At 56.6% G+C, this 18,196-nt stretch overlaps 2 protein-coding genes across 2 annotated transcripts; both read left to right on the top strand.

The window, feature by feature from the left end:
* Positions 1–1,841: 1,841 nt before the first annotated feature.
* On the top strand, positions 1,842–7,802 carry VOLCADRAFT_99022 (uncharacterized protein; the record flags this gene model as incomplete). The annotated part of the gene is made up of 7 exons (XM_002957862.1): positions 1,842–2,016; positions 2,098–2,461; positions 4,472–4,584; positions 5,453–5,592; positions 6,095–6,325; positions 6,849–6,962; positions 7,071–7,802. The coding sequence occupies 7 exons, from the start codon at positions 1,842–1,844 to the stop codon at positions 7,800–7,802; spliced, it is 1,869 nt and encodes a 622-aa protein (XP_002957908.1).
* A 3,310-nt stretch (positions 7,803–11,112) lies between these two features.
* VOLCADRAFT_107849 (uncharacterized protein) lies at positions 11,113–13,824 on the top strand. The gene is made up of 3 exons (XM_002957861.1): positions 11,113–12,174; positions 12,617–12,994; positions 13,120–13,824. The coding sequence occupies exons 1-3, from the start codon at positions 11,254–11,256 to the stop codon at positions 13,528–13,530; spliced, it is 1,710 nt and encodes a 569-aa protein (XP_002957907.1). The 5' UTR covers positions 11,113–11,253; the 3' UTR covers positions 13,531–13,824.
* The last annotated feature ends 4,372 nt before the right edge of the window (positions 13,825–18,196 follow it).

Raw genomic sequence — 18,196 nt, 5'->3', positions numbered from 1 at the left:
AAGCCGCTGAGCGTCAGAAAGACTAGCGTAACCCACAAATGCTGTTGGCACCGAACTGTAGGCAAGACGCGGCGCGGCGCGCGGGGAACAGCTGGGGCCGGTGTGGCGGCAGCGAATGCCATGGGGCGGTGCTGCGTCTATGCGCTTTTCGCGGGATGGCAAAGGAGACACCGATCCCTGGCACAGCAGCGCTTCCGCGAATGGCACGCCAGGCGAAAGGTGATATATGGTAGCTTCTGACGAGGAAGGCGGCAACGCTGCGAGCCAAAGGCTGTGCAAAAGAGAGGAAGAATATTTAGACGTGACCAAAATACGGTAATACTAGACAGTGGAAAGGTAATCTGGTTTTCTTGGTATGCCGGGCGAAGCATTCAAAATGGCGAGCCAGCCGCGAAGCGTTTGACTTTTTCGGCCCAGACTGCATCTGGAATGAGCCTCCCCATTAAGGAAGCCACCGTGCAGGTAAACCAATAAACATTTATGACTAGGAAGTTGTCAGTATGCCTTCCCCTTTAATTAGAAGGACAGCTTTCAAGCTCAAAGGAAGCAGACCGGCAAAGCGCAATCCTTAGCTTGGCCGCGATGAAATGCGAGCGCAAAAAATGAAAAAGTGTAATGCCGCCCACCCCGAAAGGCGTCCATCACTATCATCGGCAACCAGCAACTTGATCCGGTTCGCGTCACAGCTAATATCCGCCCAGCCTAAGCTGTTCTCCGTTTCTAACCACCGTGAGGCAAAAACTTTGCAGCAGTGGAAACGATTCGCACTGGCGACCCTGGCCAATACAACCGGGAGAACAACAAACAGCCACGAACAGATCTTCCTCATCCGCCCAGACCATACAGCGGTATCGCGTATCGCGAAACGCCTTCCCCTTTGCCAACGCAACCACACATCCTCATCTATCTCCATCACTCCCAGCCAAATAGCGCAAAACTCCTCCACACATAAATACGGCTGCGCACAGGCACAAGAGCACACACAGACGAGCGCGTTACAGCTGCTAGTCCTGCCCACAAGTAACAGTTGGAGTCGCGGCTCGTCCGCGCCCCCGCGCAACCGCGCCATGCGGGCGCGGGGCCGCCTGCTGGCGCTGCGCCATCCGTACTCCTCACCGCCGCTGCCGCTGTCGACTGCGCAGGACCTGGCCTCTGGCCCCCTCTGCCGACCGCATCGCCGCCCACACACACCCAACCCGGTCCGCCTTCCGTCGCCTCACGAACTGCAGTAGCCTGAGGCACCAGTAAAAACAACACGCACCGCCTCCTTCACGCCGCACCTGCCCCACTAGCGACAACCGTACGTGACCGCTACGGCGAAAACCAGCAGCGGCAGCGCCACTGCCGCAGCCGCCACAGCCATCACTGCCAGCACCTGGACCAGCATCGCCAAAACCGCCAAAACTCCTTTCACCGCGAGCAGCAGCAGCAGCAGCAGCCGCCACGCCGCCGCCGCCGTCACAGCCAGGCATCAATCGGCAGGGAGGAGGCGGAGGAGCCCTGAAAGGGAGGCGGCGGACAAAGAGCCCCCGGCTGCGGGCCACAGGGCGTCATCATGGGGCTGGGCGGACTGCCGCCATGTCGGGGGGCAGCGGGGCCGGCGCCGGCTACTAGAGCGCCTGCCGCTGCCGCTGCCGCTGCCGCTACCGCTACCGCTGCTGCTGCTGGTACTGCTGTTGCTACATTCGGGGTTGCTCGCGGCGGCGGAGGTGCCGACGCCGCAGGCAGCAGCCGCGACTGCAAAACATTTGCGCGGCGGCGTCGAAGCGATCTTACGGCCGGCCAGGAAAGTCGTACAACAAGAACCGCCTACGGACTTCCAGACGGGTCCGGGCCGCAAGATGGCAGCGGCGGCGGCGGCGGCGGCTGTAGCGAACCGTAGGTCAGCTGCCGCCGCCGCCTGGGCCGTGTTCGCCGCCGCCTCATCGTCCTCATCTCACATCCCACAGGGTCGGCGTCACCAGCGGACCCTGCTGGGCGCAGCCACCTCCTCCGCTGCGCCTACTGGCATCGCTGGTACGAACGGCGCTGCTGCCGCCGCCGCTGCCGGCGGTAGCCCCGTTACCCTCCACTCCGCCCCCGTCCCCGTCCCCACAGCCACACGAGCTGTTGCGGACACCTGGGCTCGGAACGGTGGCGACATCGGTAGCCCCAAGGGCTATGGCGGCGGCGGTGGCGGCGGCGAGAACGGGGTCGTCGTCGTCGGCGGCGGCGCTGTTGAATTGCCGCCAAACATGGGGTTTCCCACTACTGCGTCGGCCGCTGCAACGGCAGACTTTAGCGACGGTGGCGCCGCCGACCCAGCGGCAGTTCACGCCGCCTCCATCCTCTTGGGCCGGCTGTTCTGGACGGTTCTGTCGTTCAAGTACAGCTTCACGCACAGCGGGCCAGGCGCTGGTCCTGCCGCCGTCACGGCACTAAGTGACGGGCGGAGTGGCAGGGGCGCGGCTGGCGGGGGCAGGTGGCCCTCCGATGCGGCTGCGAGTGCATCAGCAGGACCCTATGATGTTGCGGCGGCAGCGATGCAGCAGCAGGCCAGGCAGCCACAGCAACAGCCACAGCTACAACTACAGCTACAGCCACAACAACAGCCACAGACACAGCAACAGCAACAGCTACAGCCGCAACCACAGCAACAGCTACAGCTACAGCCGCAACCACAGCAACAGCAACAGCTACAGCCGCAACCACAGCAACAGCTACAGCCGCAACCACAGCAACAGCAACAGCTACAGCCGCAACCACAGCAACAGCAACAGCCGCAACCACAGCAACAGCAACAGCTACAGCCGCAACCACAGCAACAGCAACAGCAACAGCAACAGCAACAGCAACAGCAACAGCAGCGGGTACAGCAGGAACAATGGCAACAGTGGCAACAGCAACAATTTCAGCAATGGCAGCAGCAGCAACAATGGCAGCAACAGCAGCAGCAACAGCAACAGCAGCAACAATGGCAGCAACAGCAACAGCAACAGCAACAGCAACAGCAACAGCAGCAACAATGGCAGCAGTGGCAGCAATCGCTACAGCAAGCAGGGGGGTTTCTACAGCAGCCGCAGCTACAGCCGGTTACGGGAGCGGGTTACGGGGCCGGCCGTTCTGCGGACTGGCCCACCCAGCAGGGTCTGGCTGGTGCTGCTGCTACTGCTGCTACTGCTACTGCTACTGCTACTGCTGCTTCTCAAGCGAACCAAAGAGGCCCAATGGGGCTACCGGACCAAAGTCGACACTGGAGCACTGGCGGCCTCCCGCTAGGGTCGGTGTTGCCAGCGTCGCAGGCGCTGACGTCAGCACCCGTACAAGGACCGTCGTACATGGCTCCGATATCGGCAACAGGGACCGGGGGAGGGCTCTACACCGCGGGTGCCTCCGGGTTGCCTGCTGTACAATACGTAGCAAACGGTGCCGTACCGAACGGACAGCAGTACACTGTTATACCCTCCGCCGGACAGGCGAATGCCGTGCCGAACATTTACATCTCCACGAGCACACCGGTGAATGTTGTGAACCCAATAACATTGTCAAATGGCGGTGAAGGACACGAGAAGGGCACGTTGGGGGGTGGGAATGAACAGGATATGCTTGCTATGGCTGCATTGCTGCTGCGACCCCGGGTGGTAGTCGTTCCCGTCATTCTAGGGTAACTGGCTCGGGTTAGGATAGGGGAAGAAATGGCCCCTGGGCCCGCCTGGGTTAGAAGAAACCGTTAGGCCGTTCCCAGCTGGCATTGTGATTGGCGACGGCAAATACAAATGCACATGCGAAGACGTGAGATGGTGATATTGTCACGAGGTGACCAAACACTCGCCTGGCATGTTTATATATAAGTGTGAAAGGAAGGACAGAGGTATGGTCAGTTGTTGGTCGTACAAGTGCTAGCGTAAATGCATAATGGCGAAAACACTGGTAGCAGCATCGCCTACGAACATGATGATTGTATGTGCCCTTCAACTTTGTATTGGTTTTGTTGAGCAACGTGACCATATACTAACGGGAACCGCAAGTCGAAAGTTTGCTATCTCACTATCTCACTCTAATTCTTTGTCCCCTCAAGGCAAATGTTGGGCATGTGTAATAACCAGTTTATAAACACGTAGCATGGATCCTTGCATGAATGCCATTTTCATAGGACTTGGCATCCAGCACATAGCAGTGCCACAACCCCAAACAAAGCACTTTCAGTTTAAAATAAAAAGATTCATTTGGTTAACCTCTTCCCGCAAGGCGTTGGACTTGTTCGTCCCAGCGATTTCGCAGCCATGGGCGCAAGGCAGTCGACCTATGCCATAGAAGCCCACGAGCCTGCACCCTCACCCCATCCTCCTGTTCCTCTGCCTCATCCTCATCATCAGCATGATGCCCTGTCAGAAGCCGCTCCAGTCGGGCGGGCGGCCGAGCATCGGCCGCCTCCCCTTAACCTCTCAGCACCCCCGGCTCCGCTGCCGCGCCGGCGCGGCCCCATATGCAGCGCTCTGGAAACTGTTGACATCGCCTCCACCCACCCCCACTCTCCGATGGCCTCCCCTGCGGTCATGGGACTGGTGGACGTTTGGATTATCGCGGGGCAATCAAACGCCGTAGGTGGGTTAGATACGGCCTGGCCTTGCGTGACGCCGCATACGCCAGGAAGGAACATTAGCGCCGGAGGTTGTGTCCCTCTTTTTACCAAAATCCTCAGCATGTGAATGCACTCCGAGTGAATGCACTAGGACGTGAAGGCTTGGGTGGACTCGTCTGGTGTTGGCCCTACAAATAGACCTGTGGCCCATGCAAGGTCTTGTTATGGGTTCTATGAGATTCTTAAAAATCAGGCGCAAGGTTCGCAAGGGGCCCCCCCGCCATTGTCACGTTGGCTGCAGCTATGTTGGCTGCTATGAGAGGTGTCCGTGGCAGGGGAAGGGAAGCCACACGCAGGGCCGAGGGGGAGATAGGATTTTGGACGCTGCACCGCCCTGCGCCCTGCATCAAGTCTGTATGGGTTCTTTCCTCTCACACTGGGGGGCTGTGTGCGTTTTCAACCTCCAAAACGGAGGTACACCCCCCTAGTACACCCCCCTAGTACACCCCCCTAGTACACCCCCCTAGTACACCCCCCTAGTAGGCAGCGGGCGCATCAGAGGAACTCAGCTTAGGGTCCATCCCAATTTAGGGCCCCTTGCTCGCCACACGGCCCTGAACACCCCTCAGCCCCCAACCTTTCGGTCAGTTCTACGTTTGATACTCTCTTGCCCTGGCAGCAGCTTCAATCGTGTGTGGTTCGTCTTTCCCCAACTCTTACTCGCCTCAAACAAGCCTCTGAAGGGTTCTGGTCAGGAAGCGTTTGAGGATTTCCGTTTGTATGACACCCTTACCTCCTACCATCCTGATTTTTCTTTTTTCCTTTCCTTTTTTCCGTCCCGCCTCCTACTCACTACTTACCTACCGACCCACCCCTACGTGGGGGAGACAGGCGATAATTCGGCGGACGGGACACCTGTGCCGGCTGCTTCGAAGCCGCTGCCGGGCTTAGTGTTGTCGTACGATTGTACGGGCACATGGCGAGACGCGACACCCAACATACATGCGGGCATCCAGGGGTACACCAGGGAGGTGCGTTATCGCTGAGATTATTGTCGTTGTTATGTTTTAATGAAATTGTAATGTAATGTAATGAAATTAGTGTTGTTGCTGCTCCTGCTGTTGGTGGTTGTTCATTCGCTGTTGACTGTTAAAAACTAAATTTGCTGCTGCAATTCCCGGTATTGTTTTTTTGTCGTGTCGTGCCTCCCCTCCCCCCTTTTCGTCGAAAGTGCTTTTAATTTACCAAGCCAGCCAGCCAGTGGGCGGGCGCCATGGTGTCACACGGCGATGTGGACGGAAAAGGTGGAGGAGGGAATTCTTCTCCTCACCACGCCAAGCTCCAACCCCTCCCGCAGCAGCAGCAGCTGGTGTTTTGGACATGCAGGGCTTCGGACAGCTTGACCCTTGCCTCTTGCATATGTTTCCCTACCTCCCTCCTCTCCTCTCCATCTCCTCTCCCTGTCCCTCTCCCAATCCATCCTTGCTCTCCCTCCCTGCCCCCTCTTCCGCACTCCTTTCCTGGCCCCCCTAGCCCAGCTGCGGCCCCGCCATCTCCTTCGGCCGCACCCTCGTCTCCTTGGGGCTCAGTGGCCGGGTGGGCCTTGTGCCCGCAGCCAAGGGCGCGACCAACCTCTTCCACGATTGGAAACCCACAGGCGGCGGGGAGCTGTACGGCACCATGATTGCCCGTACGAAAGCGGCGCTGATGTCGACGCCGCCCGGCGGCGGCACGTGTCGGCTTCGCGGCTTGATCTGGATACAGGTCAGATCACCGAGGGGCCTTATGAGAGCCCTAATAAGGGAGGTTAGGGAATGCACCTGAACAAGATCCTAAAAGACTTAAAAAAAGATCTCGTGGATGAAAGGAATTGGAATCTTTGCAAGCTTGGGGGCAAACCAAATGGGGCAAACCAAATGGGGCAAACCAAATGGGGCAACATGATGACGTCATTATGGGTATTATCTGTAATCTCCCGAGTTGTGACATGGGCGGGTGGGGGATATAGGCCGTGCGGCGAGGCGAATAGAGACAGGAGTAATCTTCGATGTGTCGTGCATACCAAAGGAATGCATTCATGCATGCATCACATGCCAAAGAAATCTTTGGGTTGGGTTTTCTTTTCCTCTTTTCCTGACCCACGAACCCGACGCTCTCACGTGCGTCCAAATGTGTAGTCCAAATACCAATCAGACAGCATCTCGTGACTGTATGCATCTCTTTTCTGTTGTTCAGTTTTTCCTTAACTACAAAACTGGAACGCACACACACACATGGCCTTTTGCAGGGTGAGGCTGATGCGGAGGAGCGGGTGGGCCCGGGGCCGTCAGAAGCGTACGGCGCAAATTTTACGGCATTCGTACAGGCAGTACGGCGTGATCTCGCCAGCTATCACGCGCAGGTGAGGGTCGTGGTGTTCTCTCTGGGTGCGGCATTATTCGACGTCTCGTGATTTCCCCTGTTCCGTGTTTTCCCCCCCCCCGGCCTCCAAACCCGGATTCCCGACCAGCTTCCCATCGTCATGGGCGTCATGGCATTGCGCAAACGCGAATGCTTTCCGTACCTGGCTACCGTACGTCGGGCCCAGCAAAGCGTCCCCTTGCCTGGGCTGCTGCGCATCGATTTGGCCGGGTACGAATTTTTCGAGGAGTACGGCGGGTACCACGTGCACCTGACTAAGGACGGCGTGACGGCGCTGGGCGCCGCCATGGCTCACACATATTACTCGGCTGTCGTACGAGCGGGGCTGCCACGTCGGCCTGGGGACTCGGTGGCGGCAGCAGCGGTGACGATGTGTGCGCTAGGACCGGGACCGGGCTCGTTCAGAGATGGGAGCGGCCCCGCCAACGCGGCGCCGTCGCCAATTTCCGCCAGTGAGGCCGCTGCCGCTGCCGCTGCCGCTGCACATTCCCTGCCTATCGCAGCGGCGGCGGCAACGGCCCCGGCCGTGATGGCAGGGGTTTCGGAGGGGGCATCACAGGGTTGCGGAGGCGGGCAGGAGGAGGCGAAGGCAGAGGCAGAGGGCCGGCAGTGCGATGAGGGGCCGCGGTTGGGGTCGCCCCCGGGGGCCCCACCTTGGGGAGCTCCAGCGGTACCAGAAGCAGTAGCGGTAACCGCCGTGGAGGGTCGCCGGGAGGAGAAACCGAACGAGGAGGAGGACGAGGAAGAGGATGAGATGGCAGAGGCAGATGGGATGGCATGTGCGCCGGCCGCTGCTGCAGTGGTGGCAGCAGGGCTTTGAAAGGAGAGCCGGGGAGCTTTGAAGTAGCCGGGGCAGTCACGGAGGCCTGACCGTTGCGGGAGACGGTAGCCGGCTCGGCCGTGGATCCAATGGTTGACGGTTTCAGTTAATAACGGCAGTTGGGGCCGGCTAATGATGAACTAGAATGGTTCGCGCTGCAGGGGGTAGAGCGCCGGATGAGAAGGTGAAAGGAACAGCATGAGTTTATGATGGTTCCGTACATGTGTACGGCGCAGGGTTTGGGATGGCCGTTGGGATGCGGCGGCGGGTAGCGAACCGCAACGGTCCTTATGGAGTTATGCCTGAGGTCTGTAGCTCTGATGGAAAGCATACATGCTGATGACTTGTGAGTTTTTTTGTGGCATGTGACTTGTGCGAGTTGTGACTTGCGAGTTAGTTTTAGTTTGTCAGCTTTTAGAGGAAAGCTTGCCATGATCTGAACGAGTTCCTTAAGACCATGAGACTTTTTGACGGAGCCGTGTCGGATCTGCATTCCGTCGTGTCATGTGGCGTTATGTGGCGGTATGTGGTCATGGTGAATGACGTGGCGCCCGGAAAGGGGCCGCCGTATGGGCCGTGTGTGTACGTTTTGGGATGTACTTGCTGCGTGAGCATCCTTCATTAATTCTTCCTGATTAGTGCTCATCAGCGGTGGTGACAAGCATATAACTGCCGTTCGCATCAATTGTTTTAGTATCTTTTCACTACAAACTGAATATTGCAGTAAACCCCTAAGTAGTATTATTATTATAATATTGGGTAGTTGATTTTATGGTGTGTGTGTGAGGGGGGTTTTGGGTCGTTTAGGGAGTCTGGACCAGTGGCCTCAGTCGCTTTTGTTTATGTTTTTATTGTCTGCTTGCTAGCTGGATGACTCTAGCTTCAAAGACGACTATAGATGTTTTGAAACGCAATGTTTTCGGCACTGCTGCGCGTCTTTTGACTCTTTGCGCGATAGCGCGGCTCTTCGACTCTTTGCGCAGCTGCTGTGGAGGTGGTAGGGGTTGTGCTGCTGTGAATGATGTGATGATGGAGCGGGGCCGGGTAGGCTAGGGCTTGCTAGGGGTGGCACAGGCTGAGGAAGTTGAGGAAGGGGGCCTCTGGTCGTGTAGTAGTGTAGTTGTGTGTAGCTGACTAGGGCCTGTATGGATATGGCTGTCGTGGTCGCGGCGTGTGTGTGATGGAAATGGTTCGGTCGATGGGTCGTGTAGTCAGCTAGTTTTTGGTTGCAGCTGAGGGGGTGTTAATTCGCTGCGGAGAGGAGTATGCAAGTGGGCAGGAGGGCAACAGCTTGGATGCATGCCGGCGGAGGGGGGGAGAGGATGGGATGGTATGGTATGGGAGGGCGCGGAGGGGTGCCATATGCGCGAAGAAGTGCAGGGGTTTCCAATAGACGCATTTTTGGGCGGGGCCCCAGCGCGAAGCGCCCAGGGGGGCCCCGACCTGTAGGATTGGCCATGTCCGTGTGTGTGTGTGTAACGGACCAAACATAATATCTCGCCCGGCTGAAACGCGTTATAGGTACTATACAGCATTCTCTATTGCAAGGTATCTCGCATGTAGCCAACAAAAATCGTATGAGCACAAACAAGTTTGGCTGCCTCAATTGACCGAGGCCAAAGTCACATCAACGCCTCTCGCGCTAAATTTCATCTCAAAAGGTACCGCGTATCTCATATTTGAATTCTTAGATGACGGCGTATGAAACTCGAACTCCCAGGCCTTGAGTGTGTAACGGACCAAACAGAATATTTCACCCGGCTGAAACGCGTTATCGGTACTATACAGCATTCTCTATTGCAAGGTATCTCGCATGTAGCTAACAAAGACCGTATGAGCACAAACAAGTTTAGCTGCCTCCATTCACCGACCTCAAAAGTCACATCAACGCCTCTCGCGCTAAATTTCATCAGGAAAGCTGCCGCGTATCTCACAATGGAATTCTGAGATGACGGCGTATGATAACTTGAACACCCAGCTTGTGTTACCATTTGCCGGCATGGGCAATCCGACTTGCCACCAGCAGGCCAACATAATTTGCTTTCATTTCTCTATGAAATACACAAGCTCCTTGTTTGTACATTTACTTTGGCCAATGCACGGGGCCTCCTGAGACTTGCGGTGTGCCCCGATGAAGCCCGGAGGCCGCTGGCGCTTCGGGGATAAACATCACAGACAGCACCGAAATTCACCCAGCTTTCGTTACCATTTGCCCGCACGGGCATTCCGACTTGCGGTCTGCCGCACTGTCCATGCGGCATGCACCCGGAATGGATGCGATTCGCGTGGAGCCCGCAGGCGGTGCTGACGATTCCGCCGGTGTAAGCTTAGCTCTCACACCATCAGCACTGCTGCAACAAAGCACATCTCCCACCGCGTTGACACTACCCATCAATTGTCACACTTGCCACCCTTGCTACCGGCCTTTACGGATGCAGAGGGGCCCCGCCCTTTTTCCGGCTTCCTTGAAGCCGACACCCAACTTGTCCGGAGTCGTCGTGTGTGGGTGTGTCCACCAGTCCAGTCGTGCCCAACGTCCAAGCAAAACTCGGAGGGAATGGGAGAGGCGGAGGCGTATGAGCGGGCGTACGCGGAAGAGATGCAGAAAGCTGTGCTGCTTGCCCCGCAATCTCTGCACTTTTGCGATGATGGTGTGTATTTATGGCACACAGCTTCACACGGTAGATAGGTGGCCACTTTTGTTTCCGCTGCGTAACCCCTTGCTTGGCCGCCCCCCGTGCTGCCGAAGAGCGTCCCCTAGCCTTCTAACTCCTCCTCTGCGCTACTATTCCAAAATCAGTGCATCAGACTCCCAAGTTCAGCGCCCCTAGCCACCAACAGGCCCATCACGATCACCGGCATGTAAGGCGTAGGGTCTGCCTGTATGGAGGTTGATTCTACTCCTGATCGGCTCGAAGGGCCCGGTTACTGCAGGCCACTGGTGGTGGGGCCGGGGGATTTTATGGCCAGCCGTACGTGCGTCAGCATCTTGAGTGTTGCCTGGCTATCTGCGGTGAAGTGACTGTATGTTTGAGCAGGCCAGGGAGGTGGTATGGGTCATGGATGGACGAAGGCCGACAACAGGAGAGGTGGACTCAAATGCATTGGAGGGGTGATGGCAGGTGCGCTGCGCACCTGTACGTTGGCCCTAGGCATCGCCTGAGTTACTCTTACCGGCACACGGAGCGGCGAAAGGTTAGAAGTCATGATAGGATTTCGGTTGTGCACGAACATTTTGTACGATTTACATGTTTTAATGATGTTTTATTTTCCTACAAGTTTGCGATGGCATAACATGCCTGGTGGTACTCGCTTTTATACAGGAAGAGATAAGGTATGGTATAATATTTTCTCTGGATGTCATTGAGTAGCCGATCTCTCTACTCGGGTCGTGCCACCATGATCAGCTACTCACATTGCTGTCAAGGTCGAGTACATTAAGATTTACAGAATGTTCGTAGCTTTCTGTAGCCTCTTGCGGCGGTACAGGCACGGCAACGTGCGCCAACATTTGACGGGAGGGGCTTTGCAATCCGCTGCTGATTGCGTAAAGGTCGACTTCTCAGATTATCATGGAACTGACGAAAGCGCATCGTCGGTGCGGGCTGCAAGTAGTGCAGCGGCATCAACCTCGTTCGCGAGTTTCCATTCCGGAATTCATACAACCGCCATCACGTCGGACAACGACTACATAATTTTTGGACGGACAGCGCGTCATGCCAGTACGGCGTCGGAAGGTCATACGGCTCGTCGACGGGAGATTCTGCGCGATGCGGCCCAGAAAGTGTCTCCGAACAGCTCGTGGCTGCTCGCATACAGTCATAACATCGATCCTCGGCAGCTTACATTTCGGTTGGGAAAGCGGTCCACGCTACACGCTTTGCAGGAGGGCTGGACACTTTACCAGCACAAGTTCGATACCGTGGCTATGGCGGCATTGCTGCGCCGGATCCGGGTTGCACAATGTTACGATGCCGATTTCAACTCCGCTGCGGCACAGAGCCTTCTCGATGCCATGGTACCACGGTTAAAGTCCATTACCTTGCGGTTTGGCAAGCTGCGGGACACGATCGCGTACCTACACGCTCTCGCAAAGCTGCGGTCTCCGCCTCCGCAAGCACCTGCCAAGGGCGTGGCAGGTCTCAGAGAAAGCGAATTTGATAATAGCGCGGAGGGGACGGTCCCAACAGGGGCCGTCAAAGACGGCAAAGCACTCCTGGGCCAGCCAGCCGAGCTCGTCCTGGACCTGGCGATGTGGGCAACTCGTGATCGAACCCTGGTCCTTCAAGCCAGCCCACGGCGGTTAGCCACATTGCTATGGGCGTTGCTGCGGACCGTGCCGCAAGAGCTGTACAGCAGCGAAAAACTGCAGGTACGGCGCTGCGGCCACCACCGCCATGCACGCCACGGGTCGGACACTTTCCTCGCGAGTAGTGTGTCATCCGTCACAGATGAGCCGTTCTGGATCTGGATTTGAGTTCCTTGGGACTGTCCGGTTGAGATATCTCTGTGCACTGCCCCACCACCGCGGGGGCCCCTACCACCGCGTGGCGGACCCCCTTCCCTCTCCCCTCTTGCCCTGGCAGCAGCTTCACTCGTTTGTGGTTCGTCTTTCCCTCTCCCCACTTCCGCCGCAAACCCCAGCATTCCTCGGGTAACCCTACCGCGCGCTGCCCTGCCTTCACATGTTTTAAAACATGACATAACATAACATTACAGATTGCCCGCTTAAACCCGTCGGATCAATTACTTCACAGCACAGTACGTTGTTTACACCAGCAAGGGCTACCGGTGCCGTGTTACCCTTGACGTAGATGGTTCTTGACCGCGTGGCCTACTGCTCCATACGCCAGTGGCCCAACTTCGCTCCGGAGGACATGAGAATCTACGCGGTGGCGTATGCGACCTTTGGGCCGCAAGGCGCTCCGGCTGCCGCCTCGGCGGAGAAGGGGGGTCCGGGCGGCAGTTGGAGGCGGAGCGGCCGCAGCTGGCTGGGCAGTGTGTCGTCCTGGCCGCAGATGCCGAGGAAGAAGTCCAAGGCGGAGGGCGACAGTGGCGACGGGGATGCGGATCCGGGCACAGCAAAGGCGGAGGGCAGCGACGACAACATCGGCATCAGCATCAACCGTAGCAAGTACGATGCCGAGGCGAAAGCGGCGCAGCGCCGGAAGCGCAATGCGTTGATCCTGCAGGTATGTCTGTTGTTGCAGGAGAGGCGTCCGAAGTGAAGCTAAGCTGCTGAAGCCGCTGTCGGTGTGCCGCACCGTACTTGTGTATTTTGCCGCTGGGGCACTCTCTTTTCGATGTCTTTTTGCAGGTCTTGGCGGACCAGCTCGCGAAGCGTGTGGGCGACGTGTTGGTAGCGTCCCCACAAACCCGGGACTTGGCGCTGGCGGCTCACGCCTGGGCTCTCCAGGGCGCACCCAAACCCCACATGCCGCTTTTGGTGAAGGCGGCGGACGCGGCGGCGGCGACGCCGCGCTCGTTGCTGCCCGTGGAGCTGGTGCTCCTGGTGGAGGCGCTTGCGAAGTACGGCGTACGGCAGCCCGTGTTTCTGGACACTGTGCGACAGCGCACACGGGGTTGGGCCGCTGGCGCGCGGGATGTGGCGTCGGGACCAGCGGCTGCGGAGGAATCAGCGGCAGCAGAGCCAGCAGAACAGTTGCAGCTGCAGCAGCTGCACGGCCGCCTCGTTGGGGCTTTTGGGAGTTTGGGGGTAACGTTGTAAGGCCGTGCTTTTGTTCATGGCTTGAATATTGCTTTAGCGGATGTAATGCTCTTTCGGGCACGAGATGAGAGGAGCTCTGGGCACGTCATGTTTTCCGATGTTGCACACGCTCTTTGGGAAGCGTGCAACCCAGGAAGAGAGGTTGCGCAATTGAAGGTTACAGAAGGGACCTATAGGAAAGCGCGGCGAGTTTGTGATGGGTAAGTGGCTTAGCCAGATGTTTTAGTTGTTAAACAGAATGCGGGAGAGGGGCAGGGGGTTATATTGAACGCCGATGTAACCCAATTTTTTCTGTGTGAGCTGTGGATGTCGGGTTGCTTTATTGACGAAGTTGGAGTCCTCTGACTTTGCCGCTGTGTCCTGTGAATGGAATCAGGGGGGTTTTCGGTGACCTGCACTGGAGGATAAGTACGTGCCAGCCATGGACGCAAAGCCATGAACCATGCATGGGTTGTGAGGCCGGGCCGGGGAAAGCGCTAATCCAGCCACCAAACGGCCTTCTGACTGCCACATTACAAAATGGTTATAGCAATATGGATGGAGGGGAAAATCCTGCAATTGAAAAACTAAAACTCAAAAATGGCATATGATGGTTTTATGGGTTTTTCCAACGATTATAGGTAAATACGCAAAGACATGTGTTTCCCCCTTCACCAGTGATGTAAGATTCGAGTTACTTCATGTAAAAAGCATGATAAGCATCCTTTCGAACTACGTTATCCATGGAGACTCGTTCTGGGCGGTGCCTCAAAGATTTGCTGTGAATGGGCAGGTCTAGCTGCCCGCTGCCTGAAGGATGCAGCTGCACAGCAGCCGCGGCTAGGAAATGCCCTAATCCAACCATCAAACGGCCTTCCGACAGTCTGACTGCCCCACAATACTGGGAGGGCTCAGGCGCACATGGCGTCTGCTGGGGGGCCTCGGGTGCTCGTGGCATCTGGTCTGCTTTCGGTATGGCATTTTCCATCATTATTGCAGTCTTTGCATAGGCTTGTTCGGCGGGATGGGGGAAAAGTCGGGGTGCTTTTATTGGAGGGAGACCGCAATCTTGTGTAGGACATGTGCCTAACCCTCACTTTGCCTTTGCCCGTTGCATGTTTCACTCTAGCTCTCTTGGTGAGGTCCGTTTCCTCAGGACATGCACGAGGCTCTGGACAGACAGGCGGCGAGGACAGGGCTGGAACTTATCCATGTGGTAGCCGGTTGGCCCCGGTGGGTTGGAGTTGGTGGTGCAGGGCGAGGGAGGGAAGAGCCTAATATGCGGCGGAGTGCAATAAGGCAGAGTTGGCCATGTTGGCCGCAACCCGCATGGGGCCCCCATGGAGTGCGCCCCACGGGTTGCTGCAACTGCCACCCTAGCCACTGCCTTTTGGTGCTGCCACTGTCGTGGCGGCGTTCAACACCACCAGCATGGCGCCGTAACGGATCACCTCCGGATCCGCTAACCCTCAACCCCGGACTCCGACTCTGGATGCCTTCGAATCCGAGCACCACTCGGTGGCCCCCTCGCCACTGGCGTCATGCATCTACTGTGCGGATTGGGGATACCTACCAGACACGGCACCGGTAAACAATCCTGTTGAGCGACCATAGCGGGGTTGTTGCATGACAAACCACAAATGCCAGACAGAGGTGTTGACAAACACCTGATGCGGTTCCAATATGATGGATAGCGGTTCCCATAAACCAGCGGGCAGGGAGGTATACAAGGCGACCCCGGTGCCAGAGTGAAGGCGAATATCGCGAATATGGATTCTTGCGGATATGTGCGTGCCCCCATCGTACAGCATTCGCTTTGCAGGTGCTGGCTGTTGAGACAGACATGGCATTTGAGGGTAGCATGTGATGGACACGATGGACACAGCGGCCCCTTAGAGGAGGAGGGAGGGACGGCGAGAAGGCGGGAGAGCGCAGCATACAGGGATGCGATCGACGGCCGATGCGCCGGGGGCATAGTCGTTGAGCGCCACCGCAGTCGCCACGGATGACGTGCAACCATGTCTTGACACAGCTAGTAATGCCCCACATCGAGCTACGTGGCCAGCCACTACCATGCCCAAAGCGAACCGGGGTCCTAAAAGTACTTTATTTTTCTGCGGCAGATGGCGTAGCACGCGAGCCACGTCAAGTCTCACGCAGCCAACGCCCTGATATCTGTCATGTCTAATGTGCGAAGTGCACATTCAAGCTAAGAGATTTAAGTCAGTTCGACGAGGCTTTCTACAGGGTGTTTCCACTTGGCCGAACACTAACACTAAGTTTGAATGTTCTTCGTCCTGGACTCGTCTCTCGCCGTTCTTTAGTACCTAGCACTAACTATTTGGCGGGCAACTTTTATGAGCTGGATTGTCCCTTCTGACCATAGACTTTAGACGTAAGCAGCTATCTTTTTTCCTTCCTGCAAACGCCGCGTTGACTTGCGCACGGCCAACACCGACAGCCTCAGAACACCGCCATTTTGCAATGGAGCCCTCCTTCAATAACGTTCAGCAAACATATACCGCTAGTTTGCCTTCCTTCGCTGGCCGGCCGTTGCCAATGCACCATGCGGACTTCATGGCGGACATCATGACGCAGGCTGCGCCGCAGCGGATCTTAAATACGCGAATCCTTACAGACCTTGACAATTATCAGCAATTAATCCCTGGCGCTAAAACGTTCAAAATACGAAAACAATTTTGCTTTCGGCGCTCCTTAGTGCCGCTAGTGGAAACACCGTCACACTAAGTCCACACTAGCACATAGTGTACCGAAGATAGTGTTCGGACAAGTGGAAACACCCTGTTAGTCTACGCGTGCTACCGCACTAACGGCCTACTTGCAAGACACCCCCTCACGCTTGCCAGCGTCCTAATTATTCTGTCTGTTCGCGTTCAAACGAGACGCCTTCTCCTGCAAGCGAGCCATCTGCTCCTGCAAGTGACGAAGGCAGTCCGTCTTCTTGTGCTCGTCCCAGGTCTGGTGTTCCGGCTTCAGACGTGAACACACCCGGCACTTGAGAAGGGTACCGGACGTTGACGTCTTCTGTTTCTTTGCTCTGACAGCTTCCCAGGCCTGTTTAGGAGGGAACCGAGGGCGAGAATGCTTAGGTCGAGAGGAGGAAGTAATCTTAGACGGGCCAGCTTGCGTAGTAACGACAGCAAGCTGTGCTTTGTCTTTTCCGGCTTTCCACCGAACCTCCTGACCGCAAGCGTACAGGATAAGTTTTTCTAGGTCCTGCCAGTCCTTGCCCTCATCATCCGTAGCGCGGCGACCGCGCAGTGCAGGAACTAAGCCCTTAATATACCAAGAGATTTGATCCGCAACACTCATATCATTCGCTTCACGAATAATATCGTAAAAGCGCTGTGTGTACTCTGGTACGGACTCGTCTATTTTCATATCGTATTCGTGCGCATGCAAACGATCATGTGCGTGCGTGTCGCGTTTCGCATACCCATATTGTAACAGGAATTTATCACGCAACAGATCGCGGGTAAGTGGTTGTGCGCCGGACTTGTGCTTAAGGAAAAGATCGGCGGCCAACTCCTGAGCCTTGCCCATAAGCCAGAACATAAAGTGCTCAAGCGGGTCCATTTGCGACAAGTCAAAGTATTGCATAAGAAGCGCAAACCATGTCTTTGTATTAGTAATTTGTGAATCCTTCTTCCCACTAACACGAGGTGGCGCAAGGATACGCTTACTTACCTCCGAGAGTCGTGCGGACTTTGACGAAGAGGCAGCCGAGCCGGAAGGACCACCGGCTTTCTTAGCCACGCCCTCGCTCCAAAGCTGCTTGACTTCTTCCAAGCGTACTTCGGGATTTAGGTGGCGCTGGAGAAGCACCTGAAAGGCGCAGTTCTGCAGCGTGTCGACCTCCAGGAACGAGGAGATATTGCTGTCCAGAACCTCGCAAATTCCATCGATAATGATGGACCTGCGTTGTATGTCCGACGAATACGGAGATGGCGACGCAGGCAACGCGTCCCGAAGTTGTGCCTGGAGATCCTTGATGGCTGAGCTGATTTCACCCAACCGTTCACCGTACTCGGTGAAAAGGCTCACCACTTCACCCTTAAATGCCGTCAGTTCCGCTTGAAGAGCGGGAACCTGGTTCTCAAGCATTTCTTGCGCTTGTGCGGCTGCCGCAGCCTGCGCTGGCGTACAAGCCGGTAATCCGCCTGTAGACAGCGAGGCGCGCTGCGCGGCATCCGAAGGAGGTTCCGTCGGAGGATCGACGTCCATCTGTGCACGATTGGCAACATGAGTATTATTAATATCATGTTCATTATTTGGAATAGCCAAAGGGCGTACATCTTCATCGCCAGAATCATTAGCCTCGGACTCGGCAGGGGCCTGATCCTGGTCAGCAAGGGGCGCTTCGCGATGTCTTTCATAAGATCGTTGAAATTTAAGAAAAAGTCTAGCCAAACGCCTTCGCTCGGCAGGAGTGAAGCGCATCACATCAAGGAGGATCGAACTTGACCCTCGATACCAATGTACGCTAGTGCTTGCCGCTGGGTTGGACTTCTTCCTGCCTCGGTGAGGACTAACAACTCCACGCTTCCGCTCTGTCAGTCGTCCCGTCAGGTGAGCGACGGCTACATTGGTATCAGTGGCTCACCTAGCGGTCGACTGGCAGAGCGGAAGCGTAGAGTTGGTAGTCCTCACCGAGGCAGGAAGAAGT

Source organism: Volvox carteri (genome assembly GCF_000143455.1).
Source record: "Volvox carteri f. nagariensis unplaced genomic scaffold VOLCAscaffold_81, whole genome shotgun sequence".
Classification (NCBI taxonomy): domain Eukaryota; kingdom Viridiplantae; phylum Chlorophyta; class Chlorophyceae; order Chlamydomonadales; family Volvocaceae; genus Volvox; species Volvox carteri.
Note: the sequence above shows the minus strand (reverse complement) of the source record. Positions and strands in the feature narration are given on the sequence as shown.

Bases quoted from the DNA above. Each gene is read 5' to 3' on its own strand.
- VOLCADRAFT_107849 (XM_002957861.1), top strand. From the start codon at position 11,254: ATGTTCGTAGCTTTCTGTAGCCTCTTGCGGCGGTACAGGCACGGCAAC. The intron at 12,175-12,616 runs GTACGGCGCTGC...CCCTTGACGTAG, and splicing joins ACAGCAGCGAAAAACTGCAG to ATGGTTCTTGACCGCGTGGC. The intron at 12,995-13,119 runs GTATGTCTGTTG...GTCTTTTTGCAG, and splicing joins GCAATGCGTTGATCCTGCAG to GTCTTGGCGGACCAGCTCGC.